The sequence below is a fragment of the Petromyzon marinus genome, chromosome 37 (genome assembly GCF_048934315.1).
Source record: "Petromyzon marinus isolate PM22_M1 ecotype Great Lakes invasive population chromosome 37, UKy_Petmar_22M1.pri1.0, whole genome shotgun sequence".
Lineage (NCBI taxonomy): Eukaryota > Metazoa > Chordata > Hyperoartia > Petromyzontiformes > Petromyzontidae > Petromyzon > Petromyzon marinus.
In genome coordinates this window covers 19,049,048-19,074,444 of record NC_133703.1, presented here as the reverse complement: position 1 = coordinate 19,074,444, position 25,397 = coordinate 19,049,048, and the positions used below count along the sequence as shown (strand labels likewise).

The window sequence follows — 25,397 nt, the reverse complement described above, 5'->3', positions numbered from 1 at the left end:
CAGACATCCCGCCATCAAATTCACCATGAAAGTGGAGAAGGATGGCAGGCTACCATTCTTAGATGTTCTGTTTGAGAGGAGACCTGATGGCTCATTGGGGCATTCTGTCTACAGGAAACCCACCCACACGGATTCCTATTTGAAGCCTGATTCCCACCACCACCCAGCTCAGAAGAATTATCTCATCAAAACTTTATACCATAGGGCTCATTGCATTTCGGACCAACACCACCTGACCAGTGAATTAAAACATGTACACCTGGCCCTCAAAAGGAATGGATACTCTGACCGTACCATCTGCCAAGCTGTTTCTCCCTCCATACAGAAACACCCACTTGATACTCTGGTCAAAACCATCACACTACCATATATAGCAGGCGTTACTAAAAATATTTCCAAAATTCTAAACAAACACAAGATCCAGGTCCGGTTCAATACAGTACACAAAATTCGTGATCTGATCCCATCCGTGAAGGATGTCATTCCTGACTTACAGTACCCCGGGGTTTACAAATTGAGTTGTACCTGCGGTGATTGCTATATCGGGGAGACGAAACGATGTCTCTGACCGAATTCGCGAGCACTAATCAGATTTTAAACACGGCAGAACGAATTCTTCTGCCGTAGCTGATCACTGTTACAACGCTGTGGGTGATCACGATATAATTTTCTCCGATACCAAGGTTCTTTGCAAACCCACGGGTTTTTATCAGAGATTTGTTCACGAGGCAATTCAGATCTACAAACACAGACACAATTTCAACCGAGAAGATGGTTTCAAATTAAGCAACCATTGGAAAGATGTTCTAAATCGAACCAAACATTAAACTAATTTTTCAATGGTACAGTATATTTTTCAAGTAGTGGTACCCCAAACTTTCTCAGCTTAAAATCCCCTTTTCATAGCACCAGCATGTGGACGCTGCCATGCCCCCTCGCCAGCCTGCACAGGTCGACCCCCTCCCTACCTTTCATCATGCTAAGTTCGCCTATTAAAATGCAAATTTTTATGCGAATTCCTTTGTCAAGGCACCTTTATTACTCTCACACAGCTTAAAGGTCGCGGTCTGAGCTTGGCTGTGTTTCACTCCAGCGCTGTCCTCGAGACAGTCTGGTCCCTTCACCTGATGAAGGCCGCTTGTGTTGTGGCCAAAACGTCGTGATTTTTGTTGTTTTATTTTTTACCTACGTAATTGTATTTTTTCATTTGCTATACAGCCAGATAATACGACAAATCGCTAACCTTAAACACCCGGTCGTTCATAAAAGTTGAAGGCGGTATAGTACTATAGTAACAGAGCAAGTGCAGAATCACTGAACCGGAATTGAGAGCTTGAAAGCATTTAGCGCGGTTCCCTTGAAAGTGCGGGTGGCCCGTAGCTACTGCATATGTAGTAGCTACTGCATACGTAGTAGCTACTACATATACTACTACATATGCATAACTACTACATATGTAGTAGCTACTACATGTGCAGCTAGTTGTGCTACGATGATCCGGCACTGCCCCACCCTATGTGGCTTCAGGCGTTCTCCTCGGTTACCAACCTCTGCGCCGTCGCCTCTCCAAAGTTTGCACCAAACGTTTCAAAAGCACGTGGCCCAGCGTTGGGCTGAACTTCGCAAGGCTTCCAGGGTGTGGTGTGCGCGCGCCGACTTAAGAAACTCTCCTAACTCCGGGCACATCGGCATTGTCACTTGCGTGACATTAAAAACATAAAAGCGTAAATAAAAAAACAATTAACGTAAAACTTGATTTATGACAATAAAAAGCACTTCGAGTAGATATTCAGCAAATCTTCCGGAATGAATACACGCGCAGATGGTGTCCGAGACAGCTTTGGTTGGCAGCTATACTGGCGCTCAGCTTCCGTTTATTGCCCTGAGCCAGTGGGAGTAAAATCCACATTCCCATGACGAGGGCCGGTCTCTACCACAGGACAACCACTGTTCACTGTCCCCCGTGCAGGGGCACTCACTCAATCGTTCTCGACACACCCAGGGTATCCAACGTGGGTGTGAAGCTTCGTTACTGAGATAAAATACTTAAAAAGCAGTGTATTGTGTTTTTTTTGGGTACGGTGGCCCCTCTAATCGACACCACTGTCACCCCCACCCCCAAGCCCCTCCACAGGTTACGAGGGCCACAACAAAGAGGGATCACAACCTCGTCGCCTCTGGTCAACGCGGTGTTAGCACGGCATTCGTTTCGCGTTGTGTATTCGTGTGTGCAAGTGTGTGCATGCATGTGTGTCCATGTGTTTCTCACGCGCACACAGACACAGATACCCCTGTGTAGCCTGAACAGACTATTGAGGCAAGTGCTGTTAGCGAGCACCTAAGGCAAGAACGGCACACGATGGGGTGGGTGGCCAGCACCACGCCTGGCCGCCTTTGACTCATCAGCGGCGATGTTTACTACACACCGCACCGGGTACTCATTTGAGGCTGAGTCGACCTAGGGGAGGCCCGAGACCGGTACAGATAATCGTCACTGGGTGTTGGCCGCGAGCGGGAATCGAGCTCGGGTCGCCGGGCTCGTAGCGCGGCGCGCTAACCGCTACGCCACCGTGTTAAGTGACGGTGATGTGACGACAGCGCCTGTGCCAGGCTAGGTGCACCTTGAAGCCACGCAAAAGTTTCGACGGCTCGCTGCTGGCAGGAGGTCTCAGGACAGACCCAGCAGGTGCCGTGGGTTGGCCGATTGAGATGACCGGTTGATGAAACCAGCGGGACCCCCTGCCTAGCGGAGTGTTTCTCCCACAACAACATCAACAACCGCCATTCGCCACTAAGTGGCGGTGACGTCACCACGACGCTTGTGCCAGGCGATGTGCACCTTGAGGCCACGTGAAGTGTCGAACGCCTGCTCACACACATCCTAAAAATTAGTTTACCTCGTCGTGGCAGGGCTAAGCCTCAGCTAGATGCTTGCTTAAACAGTAGTTTTATCTAGGATAGGCAGGGCTCGGCCTAGGCTAGATACTAGATGAAACTAATTTGAACCAAGCTAGAAAGTGCTATAGGCGTAAGGCTCACGGCTGCATTAAACAACATTTCTTTTTTTAACCTCAGCTAGGCAGGGCTAGGTTTAGGCGAGTGACTCAGTTGAACTTGTTCGACCCAGGCTAGGAAGTGTTATGTCAAACCGACTAGGGCTATATGCCGGACTAGACACTGGGCTACACTAGGCTGAAATTGGCTATGACTTAACACTGGTCAGCAGCAACAACAACAACAAACAATGGTGGCTTCAATGTGTATTGATTCAGGGTAAGGTGGCTCTGTGAGGGGTTGGGGGAGGGCGACCTGGGCTAGGCAGGGAGGGCGACCTGGGCTAGACAGGGAGGGCGACCTGGGCTAGACAGGGAGGGTGACCTGGGCTAGACAGGGAGGGTGACCTGGGCTAGACAGGGAGGGTGACCTGGGCTAGACAGGGAGGGTGACCTGGGCTAGACAGGGAGGGTGACCTGGGCTAGGCAGGGAGGGTGACCTGGGCTAGGCAGGGAGGGTGACCTGGGCTAGACAGGGAGGGTGACCTGGGATAGGCAGGGAGGGCGACCTGGGCTAGCCAGGGAGGGTGACCTGGGCTAGGCAGGGAGGGAGGGCGGGCAGCCGGGCTGGTCCGCTAGCCCACGGTGTGGCCACAGCTGGCGCAACGCTTCTGGCGCAGAGCGTAGCAGCACAGGATGCCCAGGGGGAAGCAGCAGATGGCGAGGAAGATCCCGCAGCACGTGAAGTCATTTTGCATCACGCCCATCCTGCAGCAAGGCACGGCATCATCATCATCGACATCGTCGTCATCAGGGCATTCACATCGTTAGCGCGACGACGCCCGCCTCAACGCAACATAAGGCTGGAAATTGGCTTGCGTGTATTGATTCATGGCAAGGTGGCTCTGCGGGCGGTGGGGTGGGGGGGGGGGTGCAGAGGCACCTGGGGCTATATGGGGGACGTGGGCTAGACAGTCGTCATCGGGGCATTCACATCGCGAGCGCGACGACGGCGAGTCGGAACGCTGCGCGTGAAGCAAAGGGCTCCCCGCGTGCTCCGGGTTGAACATTCAAGGCCTCCTCGGGCGAACCTCCCTCAGCGAAGCGCAGAAGAGTCTTGGGCAAAAACAGATGAACGTACGGTCGTGGAATTCTCAAGCCGCCGCCGCCGCCGCCTCCGAGCTCCAAGTAGTCAGGATTCGATCAGTACGTTGGCACGTGTTTATGATGATAATGATAACAGCTTTGCAAACGTGACTATTTTGCTTGGTGGAGGGTTGTTGACAAGATTGTTTTGCGTGAAACAAGCACCGCGCGGCCCAAGTAAAAAAAAAACACAACCGTGGCTACGGAAACGTCGGCTCCTACCTCTGAAGTGTTATCTGGTGTCACAAGGCCATCAGAGGCCAATCAGTTTCAAGGACGATGCATATATTATCAAAGCATGTGCCATTTGCATGTTTTACCACAAGCGTGTATGGTCAATGCAGACTTGATGCCTTGTGATAATGGGCAATATGGTGTTTGAACATCTTAACGCCTTCTGTATTCTTGCCATAAAGGGTAAAGCCTATTCTTTTTTTTTCATCATCATCATCATCACAAATAAACAAAGTTCAAGCGAGCCCGACTCTGCTGATGAGACACTGAATGTCGAAACCGGTCTGCACAATTAACTTGCGCTAAACCAATGCTATGGTGCACTTCCAGACGGCCGTGTGGTTGATGGGATGTGGGAGGGGGGGATGTGTTGAGTACAGGGATAGATGTGTGAAGGAGGAGTACCGTCTGCTTATAATATGCCCCATCTCTGGGTAGAGTTTCCACCTGTCCAGGCATTGGCACCTGTGTTCAGGTAGTACCGAATTCTGGTACCTGTATTGCGTTGCATTTTCCTACAGGATGTATGCCACTTGTTTCGCACCGTACGTGGCCGAGCGCGCTAATCGGAGGACACCGCACAGGCTTGATAGACCTGGCGCACCAGAGTTCAACTTCGTAAACCAATGCTTCTCGGTTAAAATCTGAGCCCCGGAAAGGCCATAGGCCGACGAACTGAACGCACGCGTCGATTCGCGCGCTGCGAGCACAAGCATCGATTTCAATCGACGGCTCAATTTGCACGCGGCTCGTCGGGACTGGTGGCGGCGCCCCTGCTCCATCGCAACCAGTGTTGGCAATTCCACGTTACCATGGCGGGAGGCGGGGGGAGGGGGGGAGGGGGTCTCACCTGCAGGAAGGGCAGCCTCCGGCCATGATCACCACGGCCGGTGCGGGCTGCTGGCCCGGGGCGGGCCGCTGGCCCGGGGCGTACGCAGGGCCCGCATGACTCGGGTAACGGAGAGGCTGCGCGCAAGCGGGGGGATACTGGGGGGGATACTGGGGGGGATACTGGGGGCCATACTGAGGGGGGTACGCGGCTGGGGGTAGGAGCGGGGGGGTGGAGGGGGTGAGAGAAGGGGGGTAGGGAGAGGAAACACGGTGCATAGATTGAGACGTTTTCAAACCAGATACCCGACTCGACCGCTTCAGCGTAAATCATTCGGAGACGCTGCTGTCCACCGAGATCGGCCGTACGGATGAAGCAGAATCCACTTTCACGAGCGTTTGTGTACACGTGGGGTGGAAGCCGGGGGCACGTGGAGAAAACCCACACATCGCGGGGAGAAGGGGGGGGGCAACAAGCATTTAGAAGGGATGAATGACATGACATCAGCCCACGCTTTGCCACGCTATCCTCTGGAGAGGCCAGGGTACCCGGCGCACCTCCCCGACGCCCACGGGAAGGGAGTTTCGCAAAACACTTGCGCAATCTTACCAACCCTCGCTCGCCGCCGCAGCCTGCTGTCAAGGTCGCCGCTCGTGAAGGCTCAAGTCGGTTTTGTTTTTACTCTCGCTCGCTCGGGTGTCCGAATCGTGAGGATGCCACACTAAACAAGGCGACGCTGTCTCCGCGAATAATGCAAGTTACGACTCTGAACAGAGGCGTCCTCTGTTAATGTCTCCCCACACATATGCATCTCCCAAAGTAAACCCCCAAGACAAAGATCCCCCCCGTGTAGCCCGTAACAGACTGTAGGGGCAAGTGCTGTTAGCGAGCGCCTCATGAAGGCCGGCACTGTGGCACACGAGGGGGTGGGTGGCCAACACCACGCCCCGGCCGCCTTTGTCTCCTGAGTGGCGATTTTTTTTTTTACACATCGCACCAGGTACTCATTTGAGGCTCAGTTGACCTAGGGGAGGCGCAGGACCGGCTCGGATAATTGTCGGTGTTGGCTGTGGGCGGGAATCGAAGTTGTGTCTCCGCAGGATTCATAGCTCAACATGCTAACCACTCCACTCCTACGCACGCACACGCCCACGCACAGAGATCCCCCGTATAGCCTGAACAGACTGTAGGGGCAAGTGCTGTTAACGATCACGCTCCCACGCACACGTGCCCGCATGTGTGGGTTTTATCTGGTTGCCTTGAACGACGCTGGCTTTCGCAACAATGAAACGTGGCTGACGTTTTAATATTGATGGCGGCTGCTCGTTGAAGCCGGCTGTAACTACCGGCAGAACGTCCGCACGCAGTCGGTGAACAACAACACATGCCTGGTGCTGTTGCTGCTGCTCCTGCTGAAGCGGTGATAAGCTGGCACGTTTCTTCATCACGTGACAGCTTTATAAATTGGCCGTGTCGGGTGGCGGAGGGTTTACGACGCAACATCTGTGAAAAGGAGCTTCATAGCTCATCGGATTCCTCCAGTATAAATATTTAGATTCTGACATTTCACTTACGCGATCTTAACTCAACTGTCAATTGTGAATCATAAATCGGTTGAAAACTTTTCAAATAAAAACCAAACGTAGCCAGAACCTCCCGAAAAGGAGTCCTTGGGCATTTCTGGACAAAGTAGGCACTTATAATTTTTATTATTATTAGGTTATTATATTATCACATTTGACATGCTGTTAGCGAGCACCAATCAAGGTTCGATGGCTCACATATGAGCTAGGAGGAATAATGGGGCCCACTCGGACGCTGATCTTCATGATTATCAGGCGCGTCATCAGCAGTATCATCAGCAGCAACATCATTATCTTAATCTTCAACAACAACAGCAGTATATTATCAGCAACGGCATCTGCATAGGCAAACAGCATTGTCAGCGATGTGTGCAGTGTGATCAGTATTAGCCACAGCTGTCATCAGTTGCTGGGCACAGGCCCCCACTAAAGTCTAATGACCAGCAAACAAACAGCGCAATAAAAATTGGTGGTTTTCTCGGAAGTATCGCTCTCTCACTTAACTTTCAGTCCGGATTCCCACCAGAGACCCCCCCCCCCCAAGGCCCTTAACTCGCAACCGCTCTCACAGTCGTGGCGAGAGGGAGGGCTGAGGCTAGGGTCAGGGGTCGGCAAAACCAGCGGCTCCGGAGCCGCACACGGCCATTTAAAGACCGCCGTCTCGGATTCACCACGTGGATTGGCGGCATCTTGAGATATTGATGTTTTCAGTTGACTAACCGAATTCGAGAACATTCGCTCTATCTTGTTAAGTTGATTGCCGACCCGGGCTAGTGTTAGGGCCATAAATGCTCGAGGTATCGTGTTGGGGGATAAGTATAGAATTCTTGCTTGGGTTGGAGCTCGTGTTGGGGTTAGGAATGAAGTTAGGGATAGAGTTTGGCCCAGGGCTAGAGTTAGTTCCAGAGCAGCGGTGGCCAACTGGCATCTCCCCGAGATGCATGCGGCTTTTTAGTCCACCACACGCGGCTCTATAGAAGGGGCGTAACGTATAACAGACTATCACAGTCATCGCAAAGAATAATGTATCCCGTGCTGTGCCAAAAACTGTTAATATGTATACACACATATATACACTTGGCGCTTTACGTAACTCATGGGTGGGTACATTTCGGCTCTTGGTCTGTTACGCCTCCGCTTATTAAACTTCTAGTTCATTTAGTAAATGGCTTTTTAAAATGTATAAAAATATATATTTATTTTAATGCTACGTGTCTGCTGCTCGTTGTCCTGTACAGTGCTTCGAGATCCTTGATGAAAAGCGCGATATAAATGTAATTGTTATTATAATTACAGGGTGCACACCCCCTGGTCTAGAGTTTGGGCACGGCTATGGTTATGAGGCTATAATAGCGAGGCTATAGGGCTTGGATTCAGCCAAGGGCTCGGATATATCATCTCGAGCTAGAGCCAGGGTTTGGGCTAGGACTAGGACTGAGGCTTGGGTTCTGGTTAAGACTTGAGCTATAATTAAGACTAAGGCTATATAGGACTAAGGTTATGGTCAGGGTTAAGGGCATGGGTAACATTAAGGCAAGGGTTAGGGGTTAATACTGGGCTTAGTGATACAGCTGGGCATACCGTGTGGGGCTAGGGCCGCTAGGCACATGATTTGGGCTATGATTAGGAATATGGTGCCAGGGATAGGATTATGTACACAGGGAAATTAGTTCCATTTTTGCAACATCTCCCTTGTGGGGTTTTTTTCGTTCATTCGTGTAAACAGATTCCAGATGCTTGTTGTCAAGGGGAAGATATCCCGTTTTTTTTTAAAGAAATACCCCCACGCGTTACACGGAAACCGGGTCCGCGTTTATAGAAATTCGGCCACGCGCGCAGAAACCCATTGGACAAGCCACGGGGCTAGTGGTTGACACAGTTTGCTGAGCAGCAGGAGGCCTCGAAAGGCCCGAAACGTCAAGCGGTCAGCAACAAACAGCAACAACTGTCAATGTGATGGGCAAGAGTGCGTAACACAGTGTCTTGAATTGAGCAAGGTTATGGTAAAAGCTCGGGTAAAAGAGAGACGATCGGGGAGGGTTGGGGGTGGGGGGGGGAATTCAAAAGCAGGGCAGAGCAAGAGGAAGTAATATAAGTGTTTTCGACTTCAGTATGGTTGGTGAATCGGTGAGATAAGTGTGTGAGTTAGTGAATGCGCGAGTGGGTGGGTGGGTGAGTGAATGGGTAGGTCATTGAGTGGGTTAGTAAATTAATGGATGGATGGGTGGGTCAGTGTTGTTGTGACCTGAAGTGCCGCGGTGGTTCTAGATGTTAACCACCTCGCCTGGTATACAGGAAGCCGTTGATTCGATCCCGGCCCTGACGCCTGTATATTTCTAGTTTACATGTTCCCCCCGTGATCGCGTGTATTTTTCTCCGGGTCTTCTGGTTTTTCCCTCCAAATTTATGATCGACATGCGTTTAGACGCAGGGGTGGGGAACGTCCGGTCCACGGGCCGTGTAAGGCCCACGGAATCATCTGGTCCGGCCCTGCCAAGGCAACCGCAGGCGGGACTCGAAATTCAATAAATCTAGGTAGAGCAAACATTGGAAAAGCAGTTGCGAGTAGCAACATCATCAATACCAGCTAACATCATGACACGCCTCACCAAAGAGAAGCAGTTCCAGCCATCGCATTAGGGGTGAGTTAATTAAATGTTTGACCAAATATAACAGGCTAATTTTTTAAGTTGATAATCCTGTATGATGTTATACATATCCAAATGGCCCTTGGCAGAAAAACGGTTCCCCACCCCTTTGTTGAGACTTCATTTGTGGCCAGGTCGCTTCCGAAAAAGAGCTATATAGCTCAGTGGGCCTTACCTGGTAAAATAACAAATAGTTTCCAGTAATCTCCAGCGAAACGTCTCTACCGGTGGTGCTCCAGCGGCAGTGATTGGCTACGTTTGAGTCACGTCACACTTCTATACATATGCAGGGGTGTTGCGGGAAGGTAACACACAGTCACACCATGGTGGCTACAACCACGTCCGCTATAGCCCCACCCTCAGTGGTGTATGGGTATAAAGGGTGGGGAGCCAGAGAGCTCGGGGCAGTGTGTTGGGGCCAAGAATGAAGAACCAGTGAAGAAGGAAGACCGGCTAGATAGACCCTGGGACTTCCCTGACCGCTGTCCTTTTGAGGGCCGGCAGGGTAAGCCAGTGGTGCGGCCTCAGAGCCTCAGAGCCGGAGCCCTTTTAAGGGTCGGTCTGGTTGGTGGGGTGCCGTGATCTGTGCTTGACCAGGGCCAGATCAGATAGCCTCCTCTAGCGCCTGTAGCGGAGGAACTGGGAGCACAGGAATTAGGCTAGATAGCCTAGGGGGTGTCCCAGCGTGTATACGGGTGAAGGGGCCGTTGCCCCTTCCAGTGTAACCCTTGTTAAGCTTGAATAAACAGTGCTGCCTCTACTCCACCGTCTCCGTGTCCCGTGAACCCACTACACATAGCCTGTGCTGGATGTATGAGGGTTTACAGTACACATGTCTTACATGGCCTAACGCAAAAGAAACCAATTATGTATTTTAAAAGGCTACGATTTTGGGGTTAACAAAATAACTCCAAAAACGAAAAAAAAAGTTTCGTTTTAGTAATGGTGGTGGTGGACCACATTGGGGTGGATGACACGAAAACAAACCCAGTGTCCGGTAGAGATGGAGTCCTCAACACGAGTGGGACAAATAAACTCGTGCAGTAGCGATAGTAGAGCGATAAGGACTGTCTGCCGGTCAGCGAGCGACCGGAGTGAATCAGCGGGTGCCGGAACAACAATCGCGGTTGGGGACTGGCTAGGGCATTGGCAGTCGGGTGCTAATAAACATGACTCTCAGCCTGTAAGAAGAAATGTCTTTGGTCTTTTGCTTTTGTGGTGGTGGTGGTGGCGTCTGCAAATCTGCTTATCGATGTGTGGAGCGCGTGTGGGGGGGGGGGGAGGCGGAGTGGTCAGGGCAACGCGCACAAAACAAAATCCAGTGACCTCGTCGATCCAGTTTATCAAGAAGGCTGATTTTTTTTTAAATGTAAAGGTTAAGACCAACATTGTGAGCAAGAGGACAGTGTGCATCAACAGTTCGATGTTGCGCTGTACGTGTATGCTCCCACGTCTATGGGGCCGTCCATAAATGACGTCACGCGATTTTGGACGATTTTTGACCCCCCCCCCCCTTCGTCATACGGCGTCACAAAAAGTGAGACTCCCTCCTCAAATATGACGTCACAATGCTCTGCCCCCCCCCCTCCCCCCTCCAAATTAAAACATGCTTCAAATCGCTTTAAACTATTGTCATTATAGTGCGTATTTAATGTGGCGTTGCACTCTGATGTCGGAGAAAACATTTATTTTAAAGTCTATTTAATTAAGTAGAACGTGTTGTCTATATTTATTTAAAGTTGTGCGTTTTGATGTGACGTCACATTTCTCAAACCTCCCCCCCCCCCGTCACACATCGTCACAAATGTCTGACCCCCCCCCCCAAGTGCGTGACGTCATTTATGGACGGCCCCTATACTAGCTGGTTATTATGGTGAGTTTAGAGAATGCCAGGCACTACACGTACAGCACACTACTGTGCAGTACAATTCGCACGAAAACTACCCACAAACGATGTACACACCAGTGCTGTACACACACAAACGATGTACACACACAAACGATGTACACACACAAACGATGTACACACCAGTGCTGTACACACACAAACGATGTACACACCAGTGCTGTACACACACAACGATGTACACACCAGTGCTGTACACAAACGCTGTGCACACGAGTGCTGTACACACACGAACGATGTACACACGAGTGATGTACACACACAAACGATGTACACACACAAACGATGTACACACCAGTGCTGTACACAAACGCTGTGCACACGAGTGCTGTACACACACAAACGATGTACACACCAGTGCTGTACACACACAAACGCTGTGCACACGAGTGCTGTACACACACAAACGATGTACACACCAGTGCTGTACACACACAACGATGTACACACCAGTGCTGTACACACACAAACGATGTACACACCAGTGCTGTACACACACAAACGATGTACACACCAGTGTTGTACACACACAAACGATGTACACACGAGTGCTGTACACACAGAAACGATGTACACACCAGTGCTGTACACACACAAACGATGTACACAACAGCTGGCCAACAGCTGCCAAATAACCCCATCGCATTATCCGTGGGCAACCATTGCGAGAAAACTTGGCAGGGCTCCTCGAAAAATCATGGGTCACCATTCCTCGGCGAGGCATTTTTGTTGTTGGGAAAACGCCGCGTCAGCGTCGACCCAATAATTCGTCGACGCCACTGGGAGTGGAAGTCGTGACATCACGGCCAAACGCACCTTGACCCTGCGGTGTTCTGTGAGCTAAGGGTTGCACAAACCCTCACAGAAATGTCCAGCAAATTCTAGATGTAAAGCTTTCGTGACTGCGAGAATCCATACTCTTTGGTTCTATTGGGTAAAGTCAGTTACAAGCCCATAGGCTGCACAGAAGTCGAGTGGCCTCCTAACGTTATTGAGCTGATCTGGCCCATGCCTTCCAATCACTCCGGGTTGAGCTACCTGCATGCACCAAAACGCAATGGGACATAAAAGTCACCCAACAAGATAACTAGCCCGCGGTGCTACTTTAGCCGGCGCCTGGGATAGGTCATAGAAGGCATCCGACTCATTATCCTGTCATGCATTCATCCACTGACGTTCATATTCGGTGGTTGCATAAGCCGCCAACGGCCACCACCAACATTCCCCACTTGCCGTTGATGGAAAGGTGTTCCCACAAGCAGCGTGGGATTCACGACTACCCCCCACACCCTCACCGCCACGCTCCCATGCACCAGCTCCTTCTTCACTTATTTGTTTAGATCTTGATTTAAGGCTTTCGTGACTGCAGGAATTCAAGCTCTAGAGTATTTCGGTCAAATTTCGATTTAAAGCTTTCGTGACTGCAAGGATTCATCTTCTTTGGTTCTTTCGGTAAAGTCACGTAGAATGAGAATAAAATAATAAATTGATAAAATAAAAAAACAATAGATCGAAACGTCGTGATCTATTATTATTTACTTACGTGACTTGACCTAAAGACGCAAGAGTATTTGTTTAGACTTTAGCAGAATGGGTTTTGTTCCGTTTCACCTTCTGCTGCCCTGGAGTTTTCGCGCTGGCCAACCCCTCGTGGTGAAAAACCCCCATTTTGCTGGGGAATATATTGGGGTGATAAACGGATGCACGCAAATACACACGATGGCAGAAATTTCCCCCGTGCCGCTTTTAAAAGGCTGTTGGGCAAAGTGCTGTTAGCCAGAGTAGCACCTTTGAAGGCCACCACGGCACACGATGTTGGGTGGGGGGGGGGGGGGTCAGTACCACGCCCGGCCGCCTTTGTTTCACCAGTGCTGATGTTTACACACTGCACCAGGTACTATTAAGGCTGAGTCGACCTAGAGGAGGTCGAGGACCGGTTTGAGATGCTCGACACTTATTTACGGTCGTGAGCGGGAATCGAACTCGGGTCACAAGTGCACGAACCACTACACTACCGCTCTCCCCCCCATATATACATACGCATGTATATATATACAATATCGATCAATCCACTGCTGGATGAAGCCGTTGCCATCCGTCATGATCCTTGCACTGCAACAACAACCCACCGAGACAACCTGCGGACGACATCCCATCGCTCCGTCTCCGTGACGGACGTACCCATGGGACGCGTCCCGTCGGCCACCACGCCCGCCTGATCTCTGATCGACGTATTCCTCTCTCTCCGTCTCTCAGTGTAATTCCAAGCTTGCATCTCTCCGTCTCTCCACGCTTCGTTGCGCACTTTTCCTTTTAGATTCGTTGATGTCCCCGTGTGTGTGTGTTTTTCTTAGACCCAAAGACAAAGATCCCCCGTATAGCCTTAACAGACTGTTGGGGAAAGTGGTGTCAGCGAGCACCTATGAAGGCCGGCACGGCACACGACGGGTTGGGCGGCCAGCACCACGCCCCGGCCGCCTTTGTCTCCCCACTTGCGACGTTTTACCAACCACACAACCGCATCCGGTGCTCATTTGACGCCGAGCCGACCTGGGGCGAGGCCACACGACCGGCCAATCGCTCCGACGTGGCGGTGACGTCACCGCGGCGCACGTGCCACGCTAAGGTGCACTCGCATGTGCGAAGCAAATATGAAAGGCTGCCGCCGCGGAGCGTCAGACAAGGCCGTTGGGTGGCAAGTGCTCTTGAGCAGCACCTGTGGGAGGCCGGCACGGTGCACGAAGCAGCAAACCACGTTCGGCCGACTTTGATCACTGCCCAACTGGCTGCTGTTTGAACACCGCAAAATGTAATGCAGAGTCCACCTCGGGTCGGAGAAGTGCATTGTCGTGTGAGCCCGGTTTAGATGTGCTTACTGCGTTAGACGTGATAAATATGAAGAAAATTATTTTTTTGGTTCACCATTTTAAAAACACCACGAAGATACAGTGTTGCAAGGAATCAAGTCATGCATTAACTGCACGTGCCTTTGTTGAACATGGACACAAAAACATGCGCTGATAATATACCTATTCTAACAAAAATGTTCATACTTTGAAAGTTTCGACGACAGTAAAAGAGTCACGTGATGTATTAACGATGTTGGCTCGGAGCTGGTATTGAACGGAACTCGTTAGTTTGTACGCTAACCACTGCGCCACCGCTCCCCCCCACACACACAGCTGTGCATCAACACAGGTACTAACCATGCACCAACAAAGATCCCCCCGTATAACCTTTCCCCAGACTTTTGGGGGAAGTGCTGTTAGCGAGCACCTATGGAGAGGCTTGCGATGCGAGTGGGTGGGTGGACAACCGGGCCGCCCTCGCCTCCCCCAATGCTGAGGTTTACACAACTGCAATCGTTTAAGGCCCAGTCGACCAAGGGGAGACCCACGCAAACATTCGCCGCCGGAATTGCGTCACGAGCGGGAATCAAACTCGGGATTTTTTTCCTCCAGGGGTTCGTAGCTTAGTGCGCCAACCACTGCGCCACCGCTCCCCCAGAAAAAACACGCACACACTTCGGCGCCTTATACCCCACGTGTACACAGACACACACACACAGACACACACACACAGACACACACACACACAGACAGACACACACACACAGACACACACACAGACACACACACAGACACACACACAGACACACACACACAGACACACACACACAGACACACACACACATACACACACACACAGACACACACACAGACACACACAGACACACACACAGACACACACACACAGACACACACACACAGACACACAGACACACACACAGACACACGCGCTGACACTCCCGTGCATCCACTTGTGGATCAGGGGAAGGGTGGTGGGGAGGAGGGGGAGAGGGGGGGAGGAGAGGAGTGGGGGGGGGTATTTTGACCATACTTCATCAATTCTGTACACACGCACACAGCAGTAAACACGGCGACCGTTCCCACTCCTCACCCTGCGGAGCATATCCAGGCGCCACGGGTGGCTGCGAGTAACCGTAAGGAGGTGGAGCGCTCATGTCTGCTGCTCTTTCTCTTCAGCGCTTCTCTCTCTCTTGTCTTCTCGTCTCCTGATGCCCTTCTTCGTTGCTGGGCCCCGTTCGCCTCCCTCGTATCTCCCGTGTCTCGCCCTCCTCCCAGTCGGGTCTCTTGTCTCTCTCTCTATCTCTCTCCGTCTCTCGAGGCTCGTTGCGTGTCTGCTACCTCGCGCCTCCTCCTCCTTCGCCTCGCAATTGGCACGAGTGCAGAAGCTCGCATCTGCACCAAAGCCAGATTCGATTATGGGCGCGGCCCCCCCATCCCTCCCTCTCGCCCCCCCCCCATCCCTCCCTCTCGCCCCCCCATCCCTCGCCCTCCCCATCTCTCGCCCCCCCCATCCCTCGCCCTCCCCATCCCTCCCTCACCCCCCATCCCTCCCTCTCGCCCCCCCCATCCCATCTCCCCCCCCATCCTTCCCTCTCCCCCCATACCCCTCCGGCTTCCCTGCACAGAGTCCGTACCCTCCGCCCTCTCTCTATCCACCCTCTTTCTCTTCCACCTCTCTCCCATAACGAGTTTCCAGCCCCTCCCCTCCTCCGCCCCATCCCCCTCCCCTCCTTTGCGGGGGTGGGGCCCCATTTCCTGTGTGGGGAAGGAGGTCAGTCAGCCAGGAGCAGGGCAAAACTCAACATCGCGTGCCCGCGTCTTGCAGATGCGTGTGGAGCGGTGGTGCAGCGGTTAGCGCGTTTGCCGCGAAGAACCTGGCGGCCCGAGTTTGATTTCCCTGGTCACGGCCACCACCGGTGGCGATTATCCGAAATGGTCCTGCGCCTCCCCCCCCGTAGTGTCGACTCAGCCTCAACATGAGTACCTGGTGCGGTGTGTAACCATCGGCACTTGGGGGAGACAAAGGCGGCCGTGTGTGGTTCTGGTTCACACCTCCCATTCGTGCGCCGTTCAGGCCTTAGCAGAGGTGCTCGCTCGCAGCACTTGACCCAACCAGCCTGTGAGAAGCCATATGGGGGGAATGTATCTGGCAGGGAGTGGTTTTCGTCATGCGGACTGTGCCACGAAACGACACGTCCAACGTGAGTGGCAAGTGATGAAATAAATTGTCCTTGGCATCCTCTAGGTCGACTCAACCTTAAAAGAGTGCCTGATGCGATGTGGAAAATAGCATTGGGGAGACAAAGGCACTTCCGATAAGCACGGTTGGCTACGTATATGGGGCCATGACGTCACGCAATTTTGGACGATTTTTTTACCCCCTCCCCTCGTCACACGACGTCACCCCCCCCCCCCCCCTCAAATATGACGTCACAAAGCTCTGCTCACCCCGAGCCCTCAATACTCTGATAGTGCGCTGTTTTTGAGTTGTACGCCTTTTGGCGTCTTCTGGTCCAACACCAGTGGAGACTAGGCTCTAAGAAAAGCCGTCTCGGGTGTGGACCAATCGAATTCAAGGACAGTGCATATTATTATCAGAGTTGTCTTTTTTTGTTTGCATTTTGACTGCTTGTGTTGTGGTTATTGCAAACATGATGCCTTGAATAAAGGTGTCAGTTTTTGTGCCAGTTAAAAGGGTAAAACCTATTCCTAATCTCCAACCCATTGAACCGTACAGTCCGCAGATTCGCTCGTAATTTCGGGGAAGTCCTGGGGGGGGGGGAATAACAGGGAAATGCATTAATACCCCGACTTACGTCTGCCCCTTTTTAATGTCGTTTCGCAAACATCTGGCCACCTTAATTAAGACCAACACCCGATTTGCGTCGCTTCACCTCCCCCCCACACACGTCGTTTGCAGTACCTTACTATACCCCTAGCCCAGCCTCGGCTCTTGCGATCAAGCGTTGCCCCAACGATCTGGAACCACCATCACTATGCCAATCGCTGAGGGCGAGAATGGTCACGAATCTCCAACCCATTGAACCGTCAAGTCAGCAGTTTCGCTCGTAATTATGGGGAAGTCCTGGGGGGGGAGGGGGGGGAAACAGGGAAATACATTAATACCCAGACTTACGTCTCCACTTTTCAACGTCGTTGCAAAAATACCTGGTCACCTTAATTAAGACCACCACCCGATTTGCGTCGCTTCAACTCCCCTCCCCCACTCCAACTTACTTCGCTTGGGGTTTAAACGCTCCACTCTTCAGAGCAGCACCTTACTACCCCTCTCCCAACTTCGGCTCTTTTGATCAAGCGTTGCCCCAACGATTTGGAGACGCCTTGCCGACCAGTGATCCGGCAACGCTTACGAGCCTCGGTGTGTTTAGGAGGAAGTGCGAATAACTCACCGTTTTCACATGGCTTTTACTTAAACGTTGTTGTTGTTTTTTTTTAAATCGTCTTTGCATTTTATTTCAGTGCACAATGTTTTGATACCCCCCCCCCGCCCACCCCCCCCCCCCCCTTTGAGTGGAGGCGACTTTACATTTAAAGTAAATGCGGTTTAACGTTAGCATCGTCCCTCCTGTTCTCGCATCCGCCGCCTCTCAGCCTTCGCCTCCACCCTTACCCTGTGCACGAACTGCTTTTCACCGCACGTGAAGGAATGTTACCGTCAGGTCGAGTACGACCTCTGGTAACATCCACGGCCAGACTCAGCCATCCAAACCGCGTGTCTCTCTCTCTCTCTCTGCCTCTCTGCCTCTCGTAGCTGGGTTCGCGTGAGGCCAGCAGTGCTCTTGATGTTGTCCATCCGCCTGCTCCGAGGTCGACCTCTGCCCCTGCCACCTTCTCCATTCCCAAGCAAAGACCGAATCATCTTGGTCCAGAAGGTCCTCACAACGGTGTCCAACGTTCGTCAATTTCTGCTTCACCCATAGGGCCTCAGATTGCCGGCAGGGCGCACGAGTACTCGGATTGTAAATGTTGTGGCTTGGCTCTCCAACACACCGGTGGTGCTGTACTAGTGACGAATTGGCCACGTTCTGTTTTGCGTGACAAACCTTACTAGTTGGCTGTGTCGGGTGGTGCCGGGTTTAACGACACATTTATATATGTTTGCTCGATCTAACCCAAAAAAAAACCTCTATTACGGGGTACGACTGTAATAAATTACACTTCCTTAACGACTCATCATAAGCATGATTTACCTGGCGTGGATATGTACACATCAGCGCTGCGGAGACAAAAGTGGTTTCGGCCACAACACCCACTCCCCTGCGTGTGCCGTGCCGGCCTTCACAGGAGCTCGCTATCAACACTTGCCCCGACATATTGTGCAGGCTATACCAGGGGGTCTTTGTCTTTATTTTGTGCGTGTACATCACCCACTCGTGCGCCCTGCCAGCATCAGTAGGTGCTCGCTAAACAGCGCTTGCCCTGGCAGTGTGAGTGACCAATACGGGTCGTCTTTGCTTTGCGTGAAAGGTTTGCAATGCGCTTTTTTTTACGATCAGAGGAAACAAGAAGTTGCGCGGTGTATATTCTTAGCTCTTTCGGTAAAGTCACGTTGAAGGGAAACAATAAAATAATAAAATATATATAACAATAAAAATTCTCACGACGTTTCGACCATAACACAAACGGTCGTCATGTGTTATGGTCGAAACGTCGTGAGAATTTTTTTTATTGTTTTATATATATTTTATTATTTTATTGTTTCCCTTCAACGTGACTTTACCGAAAGAGCTCAGAATATGAATTACTGCAGTCACGAAAGCTTTAAATCAAAATTTATGCGCGGTGTAGTCGGCACTTTGCTTCGTTCATCATTTAGTTATTTTTTTTAATGCTTTGCTTTATGTGCACCCCCCCTCCCCCCTGTTTCAATGAAATATTTCACGAAATATGTCACGCTCTGCTCTCCTCCTTCTTACCCCTTCCCACTCTCTCTCTCTCTCTACCCCGCTTTAAATGTGCGTGCGTTCTTCGGAGTGTGTATGTGAATGTATGCGAGCGCGTGCGTGCGCGTGCAACGTGGTCCGGCAGTGGTCCGGTGGACCAGTGGTCAGCACACTGGGCTTTGAAGCCGACGAATTGAGTTCGACTCCAGGAAACGGCTAACACCAGTGGCTAATAATATCAGAAGCGGTCCAGAGACTCCCCGTAGGTCAACTCAGCCTTAAGACGTGCCACCGTACGCGGTAAACATCACCAGGGGAGACAAAGGCGGCCGGACGGAAGTTGTGTTCGCCGTTCGTGTCCAAAATAGTTTGCTCGCAAGCGGCCATTGCCCCGGCGCCACCGATTAGCACGTGTCGCGAACAAAGTTCAACATGCGTACAACATGCGTACAACATGCGTACAGCATGCTATGTGTACAGCTGTAGGGGAGGACCTTCGGCTTTCTCAGGCGTTATTATGGGGCCGTCCATAAATGACGTCACGCGATTTTGGACGATTTTTTACCCCCCCCTCGTCACACGGCGTCACAAAAAGTCAGACCCCCCCCCCTCAAATATGACGTCACAAAGCTCTGCCCCCCCCAAAACCATATTTTCATTTTGGAAATAAAACATGCTTCAAATCGCTTTAAACTATTGTAATTGTAGTGCGTATTTAATGTGGCGCTGCATTCTGATGTTGTAGGAGTGTTGTTATAACAATCAGTGTTGTTATAACAATTCTATCTTTATTCAAAGTTGCGCATTTTGATGTGACGTCACATTTCTCAAACCCCCCCTTCCCCCTCGTCACACATCGTCACAAATATCTGACCCCCCCCCCGCCCCTAAGTGCGTGACGTCATTTATGGACGGCCCCGATGCTTGCAGGCAACGTTCGTTGCCGATGGTTGTGCCAAATCGTGCTGCAATCAGAGTCCCTGCGCGTGTGCGTTTAAACGCAACGGCAGCGTCACGCAGTGTGGGACAATCTTCGGCATGGGTCGTTGGTGCTGCGGCACGGCTGAAGTGTACTCCAACCAAAATCTCTTCCTCTGCTTTATGGACTCGGTGCGGTGATCTCCTTATTGCCATCAAAGAGGCTAAGGGGGGGAGGAGGGCGGCTTCGTCAGGGAGTCGTTCTTCGTGCCTTTCGGCGTCCCGGGACCACTCTGCTTACGATGGGTGGTTGGTGTTGGCTGGTGGTGTGAGTCGACTTTACTCCCCGCTGAAGATGAACATCCGTTAAAGGAACGCGCGCTAGACCGGTGAGTCGGATGCTGCCAGCGCCCTCCTGTCCGAGGTGCCGGAGAGGGTGGCCCCTCGGCACGGGGAGTCATCTCATGAGGTGACTTCAGTGGCCGAGCGGGGGTCATGACGCCAGGCGCGAGCCATATGTCAGCTCAGTGACAATGCTGGGAGGCGGCGGAACAGTGGCCCTTATAATTCACTGTGTAGCAAAAACATATTTTTGTTCCTAGGCAGTGTCATTTCCGAATTGCCTTTGCCTCAAAAGTACAGAAAATGGCTATTATTCCCCACAAACTTTGCTTTTGTGACCAGTACAGTGATATTTTGAAATGTACCTATTTTCAACTGAGAAAACGTGGTGTGCATTTGTGTCGTTCCTTCACGTAAAGTCCTGTGTCACAAAAGCAACGTTTGTGGGGAGTAACATCCATTTTATATACTTTTGAGGCATAAGCAATGAGAAAATAACACCTGGTATCCAGGAACAAAAATCGTGTTACATAGTGAATAACCAACTCGCAGTTCCGTCTCGTGTGCACAGCCGGGTCCCCCAGGCGAAGAACGTGACGGAACAGCGAATGTGACCCCCATAGAGTTCCTTGGCACGAGGGCACCGTGGGCCGGGTTCCGCTGACTCTCCGACGCTGTCGCCCGCAAGACGCGTCCCTGCCGTGTCGCTGCATACCGAGAGCGGTCGCACGTCCACCCAGGAGAAGCCGCAAATCGCCCTGCATGGTCTCGCCTACAGGAGCTGTCGCACGCCGTGCCCCGTTTGGCAAGGCCATGAACGAGTTGCACTGCGTGTTGCGCGTGGTCGTAAATTTCAGCGCGCCGTGTAAAAAAGGTGGCTATGCATTCACGGCACTGGCCAGGGTCCATAGATCACGAACTTTAGACACATGTACTCCGACTGGCTTTACTACCCGGCTTCGCCCGGGGCTTGGATTCACCACGCCCGACCGCCTTTGTCTCCCCAGTGGCGATGTTCACACAGCAGAGCAGTTACTCGTTTGATGCTGAGTGTATTTTTTTTTTATTTTGCATGGTGTACAGTCTGGAAAGTACCCACATGGCAAATTTCAAGTTTGTTGCATGTCGGTAAGTACGCTAAACATTTTGAACAGACACACATAATCACAACTTTGCATTTTATATATATATGGAGATAAGCGCACAACTTTATCTATCTGTGATGAACGCTGCACTTTCCGTCGTTTTCATGAAAGGAGGCGCTGCAAACCTACACGCGCCCCCTGCATGAACGACGGAGGCGCAGGGACAGACGTTCGATTACGTTGGAATCGATCTGCAGACGGCGGTCTTCTCGCACGGCCAGCAGCTCTACGTCGCCTTATCTCGATCCCGCAATCCCAACCAGGTGAAAGTCCGCATCGAACCGAACCCCCACATTTTGAATCACTTACTTGGAATATACAAAGCGAGCGGCGACCCACCCCCCCATCCAGTACTGGGTAAAAACGTGGCCGGGCCCTCCTGAAAAGGTGTCATGAGACTCAGTGAAACTATCCTGGGTCAACAGGCGTGATAAAAAAGAGACATATATAATTAAAAGCCACGGAGTTAACATTTGTGCATTTCTCGGTAGGACAATTATTCATAATAGAGTTTTTTGGGGTTATTCTTCAGATGTGTACACGAGGTGGCTCCACCCATTAATGGTTTTTGCTCATTTTCGAGCCACTTCAAAGCCACATTCATCACCTGTTGCACAACTTTTGTTGTAGACACACCGTGTGCGTCCGCGTTCACTCGCCCACATGCGTCCATGTACACCCACGAACGCCCACGCACACCCACGTACACCCACGAACACCCATGTACACACATGTACACCAATGAACACCCACGTACACTCACGAACACCCACGTGCACCCATGCATGTGCAGAAATATCCATGTACACCCATGTATACCCACGCACACCCACGAACACCCACGCATGCGCACGAAAATCTGTGCCCACCCCATGTAGACCCACGAATACCCCACGGATGCGCGCGGATGTACGCGAGTTAAACCCGACGAGTTGCACCAATAAATCCCTTGGCCAAGTGGCTCCGTGAAATCGGTGTCCTGTGCGCTCCCAGAGGGCCGTGTGTGAGAGGCGTTTTTGCGCGATGATTTGTGTGTGTGTGTACGTGCAGGGACAGATATACTACAGTACGCATGGGGAGGCTTTTGTTACTGTATCGTGCTGCGTGTTGGTTGTGTAACTTCCTCTGCTGCGAGGTGACCGGAAGGTGAGATGAATGAGATTGGGGGAGGGAGAGGGAGGAGAGGTCACGTGGTGTTCGAAGGAATGTTTCTTGTTAAGAGAAAGTATTTTGGCCATGCTCCGTTTGGCAAGGGGGTGCACAAACACATGCAACAACAACAAACCGCAACACGTGCAGTCAATAACAGCGTGGCCTTAAGATAACACCCGTGCAGTGCATTATATAGTCGGCGACGTTTCGGCCAATGGGTCTTCTTCACAGCACCATAGGCCACAGAGGGAGTAGAGTGGCCTCAACGACGTGCCGTGAAGAAGGGCCACCGCCCGAACCGTCGTCAATTACACACGTCTTTTTAAGGCCACGGTGTTACAGGCCGAAAGCGTTGAGTATTTTTTGTTCGTGTTTTGGACGAGGCGGGGTAGGTACACGTGGGGGGGAGGGGGAGAGTGGGATGCGGGTTGGATGGGAAGTGAAGCTTGATCAGGAATACAGTCCTTGAATTGAGGGAAGCGAAAGTGGAAATTCTGACGCTACTGACCTCATGAGTGCCCTAGGATAATGCACACGTGCCAGTGTGCGGATACGCGTGTGTGTGTGCGTGCCAGCCATCTCAATCAACCCATGGCACCTGGGGTCTGTCCCGTGACCCTCCTTGCCAGGGTGGCATCAGGGTGCACCTAGCCTGGGAGCGGTGGCGCAGTTGTTCGAGCACTGCACTACGAAGTTGGGTTCCCCCTCACGGCTAACATCGATATCCCTCGGCTCTGCCTTAAACCAGTCACGTGGTGTTCTTCACTCAGTTTCAAAGGGGGGGGGGGGCGGGGGGCACTTTCGTCGATAAGACATCATCGGTGTGAGGAACCGCCACACCATTTGCAACCATTGAAGGTTTGACAGCAGCACGATGATGATGATGGGGTGGGTTTTCTGTTTGTAGAGTGTTCGGGGGCCGCACTTAAGGCCACCAGGGGCAGCCAGTGGCTGCCCCTGGAGTCATAATTGCTCCGACCCCTCGCCCTCACTGTGCCAACTTGCTGCGTTGTAGCCACCCGGCGCGCCGCTCGTTGTTGTGAGCGTCGCTCCTCTGCCCTCCGTTGTTGCTGGAGGGCGACTGCCTCCAACTTGCCCAGTAGCAGCAGCGTCCTTCACGAGCACCAAAAACTGGAGGAAGGGCCTTTGCTATTGATGCCCCCAGGGTCTGGAATGATATTGCCAATAAACTGCAACTTGAATCACTATGAGATCTTCACTCAAAACTACTCTAGAGGAGTTGTACACCCCTAGCTGCCATTGCTATTCAGTGGCCTAAAATAAAATATAATGTTTCGCTCCGGATGACCGCTGCAAAGTATTATCTGTATTTTGATTTAGTGTGCTGATCTTAAAGGTGCATTGGAAAATTTGATACTCCGACTGATGCTCCTGTTGTTGTGGAGTGACTCATGCAGGGAGCTTTGGCTCTAGAGTTTGTATGTTATATGTTATTTATGTCGTTTATTGTTAAAATTCGGTCACAGTTCCTATGATCACTGTTACATTGCTTTTATGGCTTTATTTTGGTGATTTCGAAAAGTTTTTTGGTTTGGCCATGTTTGTTTGTTGTAGTACGGAGTTAGACTGATGGCCTTAATCTAAGTTGTCTTGTGGTTGTTGTTGTTGTTTAACTTGCATCCCACTGAGATTTTTGCACACAGCGTTGGTGTACGGTGCTTTTTCAGGAATATTTTGCTGTTTTTTCCTAGATTTTCTATTTGCACAGTCACATAGTCACTTGAAGATGTGTTTTTGTTTTTTGTTTGTTGCGGTTGCACCCGATTAAAGAGCCGAATGGCTCACAGGGCTATACCAAAATAAATGAAAATAAAAACTGAAACTGAAAATCTTCTCCACAGAGGACGATCTTGACGCGACTGGTACCGGTCATCGGCAAGTCCACTCAGCTCCACATCCTCCTTACACAAAACATCAACACATCTCATCTCCAGCCATTGGATACTATTTAAAATACATTTGGAACAAGTGCTGTTAGCGAGTAGCACCTATTCAGGCCGGCACACGAGGGGATTGGGTGGCCAGCACCACGCCCGGCCGCCTTTGTCTCCCCAGTGGCGATGTTTACGACACATCGCACCAGGTACTCGATCGAGGCCGAGCCAACCTAGGGGGAGGCCCAGGACCGTTTCAGATATTCGTCACTGGTGTTGACCCTGAGCGGAAATCGAACTCGGGTAACCGGGTGTACACTACCGCTGGATGTATGATACAGCAAAGACAAAGACCCCCCCCCCCCCCACCCCGGTATAGCATTAACAGGCTGTTGGAGCAAGCCCCGATAGAGCGCGCGCGCGTGTGCATACACGCGCGCGAAACACGCACGAGTAGTTCAAATTCAAGTTTCAAGTTGTACTTATTCGGTGTAGCCCTGTGAGCCATGCGGCTCTTGACTCGGGTGCAATCGCAACAATAAAAAAACACGTACACAGAACATCTGAAAATGACGACACGCAACATAATCACCCACGACAAAACCAGCAACATCTTCCTGAAGAAAAACGCACCGTGTAAAAAAAGGCTGTGTGCAAAAATCCCAATGGGATTTAAGTTTTAAAAAAATACAACCAAAAGACAATTTAGATTGACGTTATCAGGCTAACTCAGCCCTTCAACAAACAAACATGGCTTTGAAATTACCAAAACAAAACTATAAAAAACAATAGGAACTTGCTCTTGGTCCATCATGGCCCATACACCTTTTAC

At 51.3% G+C, this 25,397-nt stretch overlaps 1 protein-coding gene across 2 annotated transcripts; it reads right to left on the bottom strand.

Annotated features, from left to right (window-relative positions):
* Positions 1–1,735: 1,735 nt before the first annotated feature.
* On the bottom strand, positions 1,736–15,632 carry LOC116949555 (uncharacterized). 2 transcript variants are annotated; one of them, XM_032966980.2, is made up of 3 exons: positions 15,300–15,632; positions 5,224–5,396; positions 1,736–3,761 (listed from the first exon to the last, which is right to left on the bottom strand). In XM_032966980.2, the coding sequence occupies exons 1-3, from the start codon at positions 15,309–15,311 to the stop codon at positions 3,629–3,631; spliced, it is 318 nt and encodes a 105-aa protein (XP_032822871.2). In that variant the 5' UTR covers positions 15,312–15,632; the 3' UTR covers positions 1,736–3,628. The 2 variants fall into 2 exon arrangements, with proteins under 2 accessions (XP_032822871.2, XP_032822869.2); XM_032966978.2 differs by having other exon boundaries at positions 5,224–5,413; positions 15,300–15,627.
* Between the last annotated feature and the right edge of the window lie 9,765 nt (positions 15,633–25,397).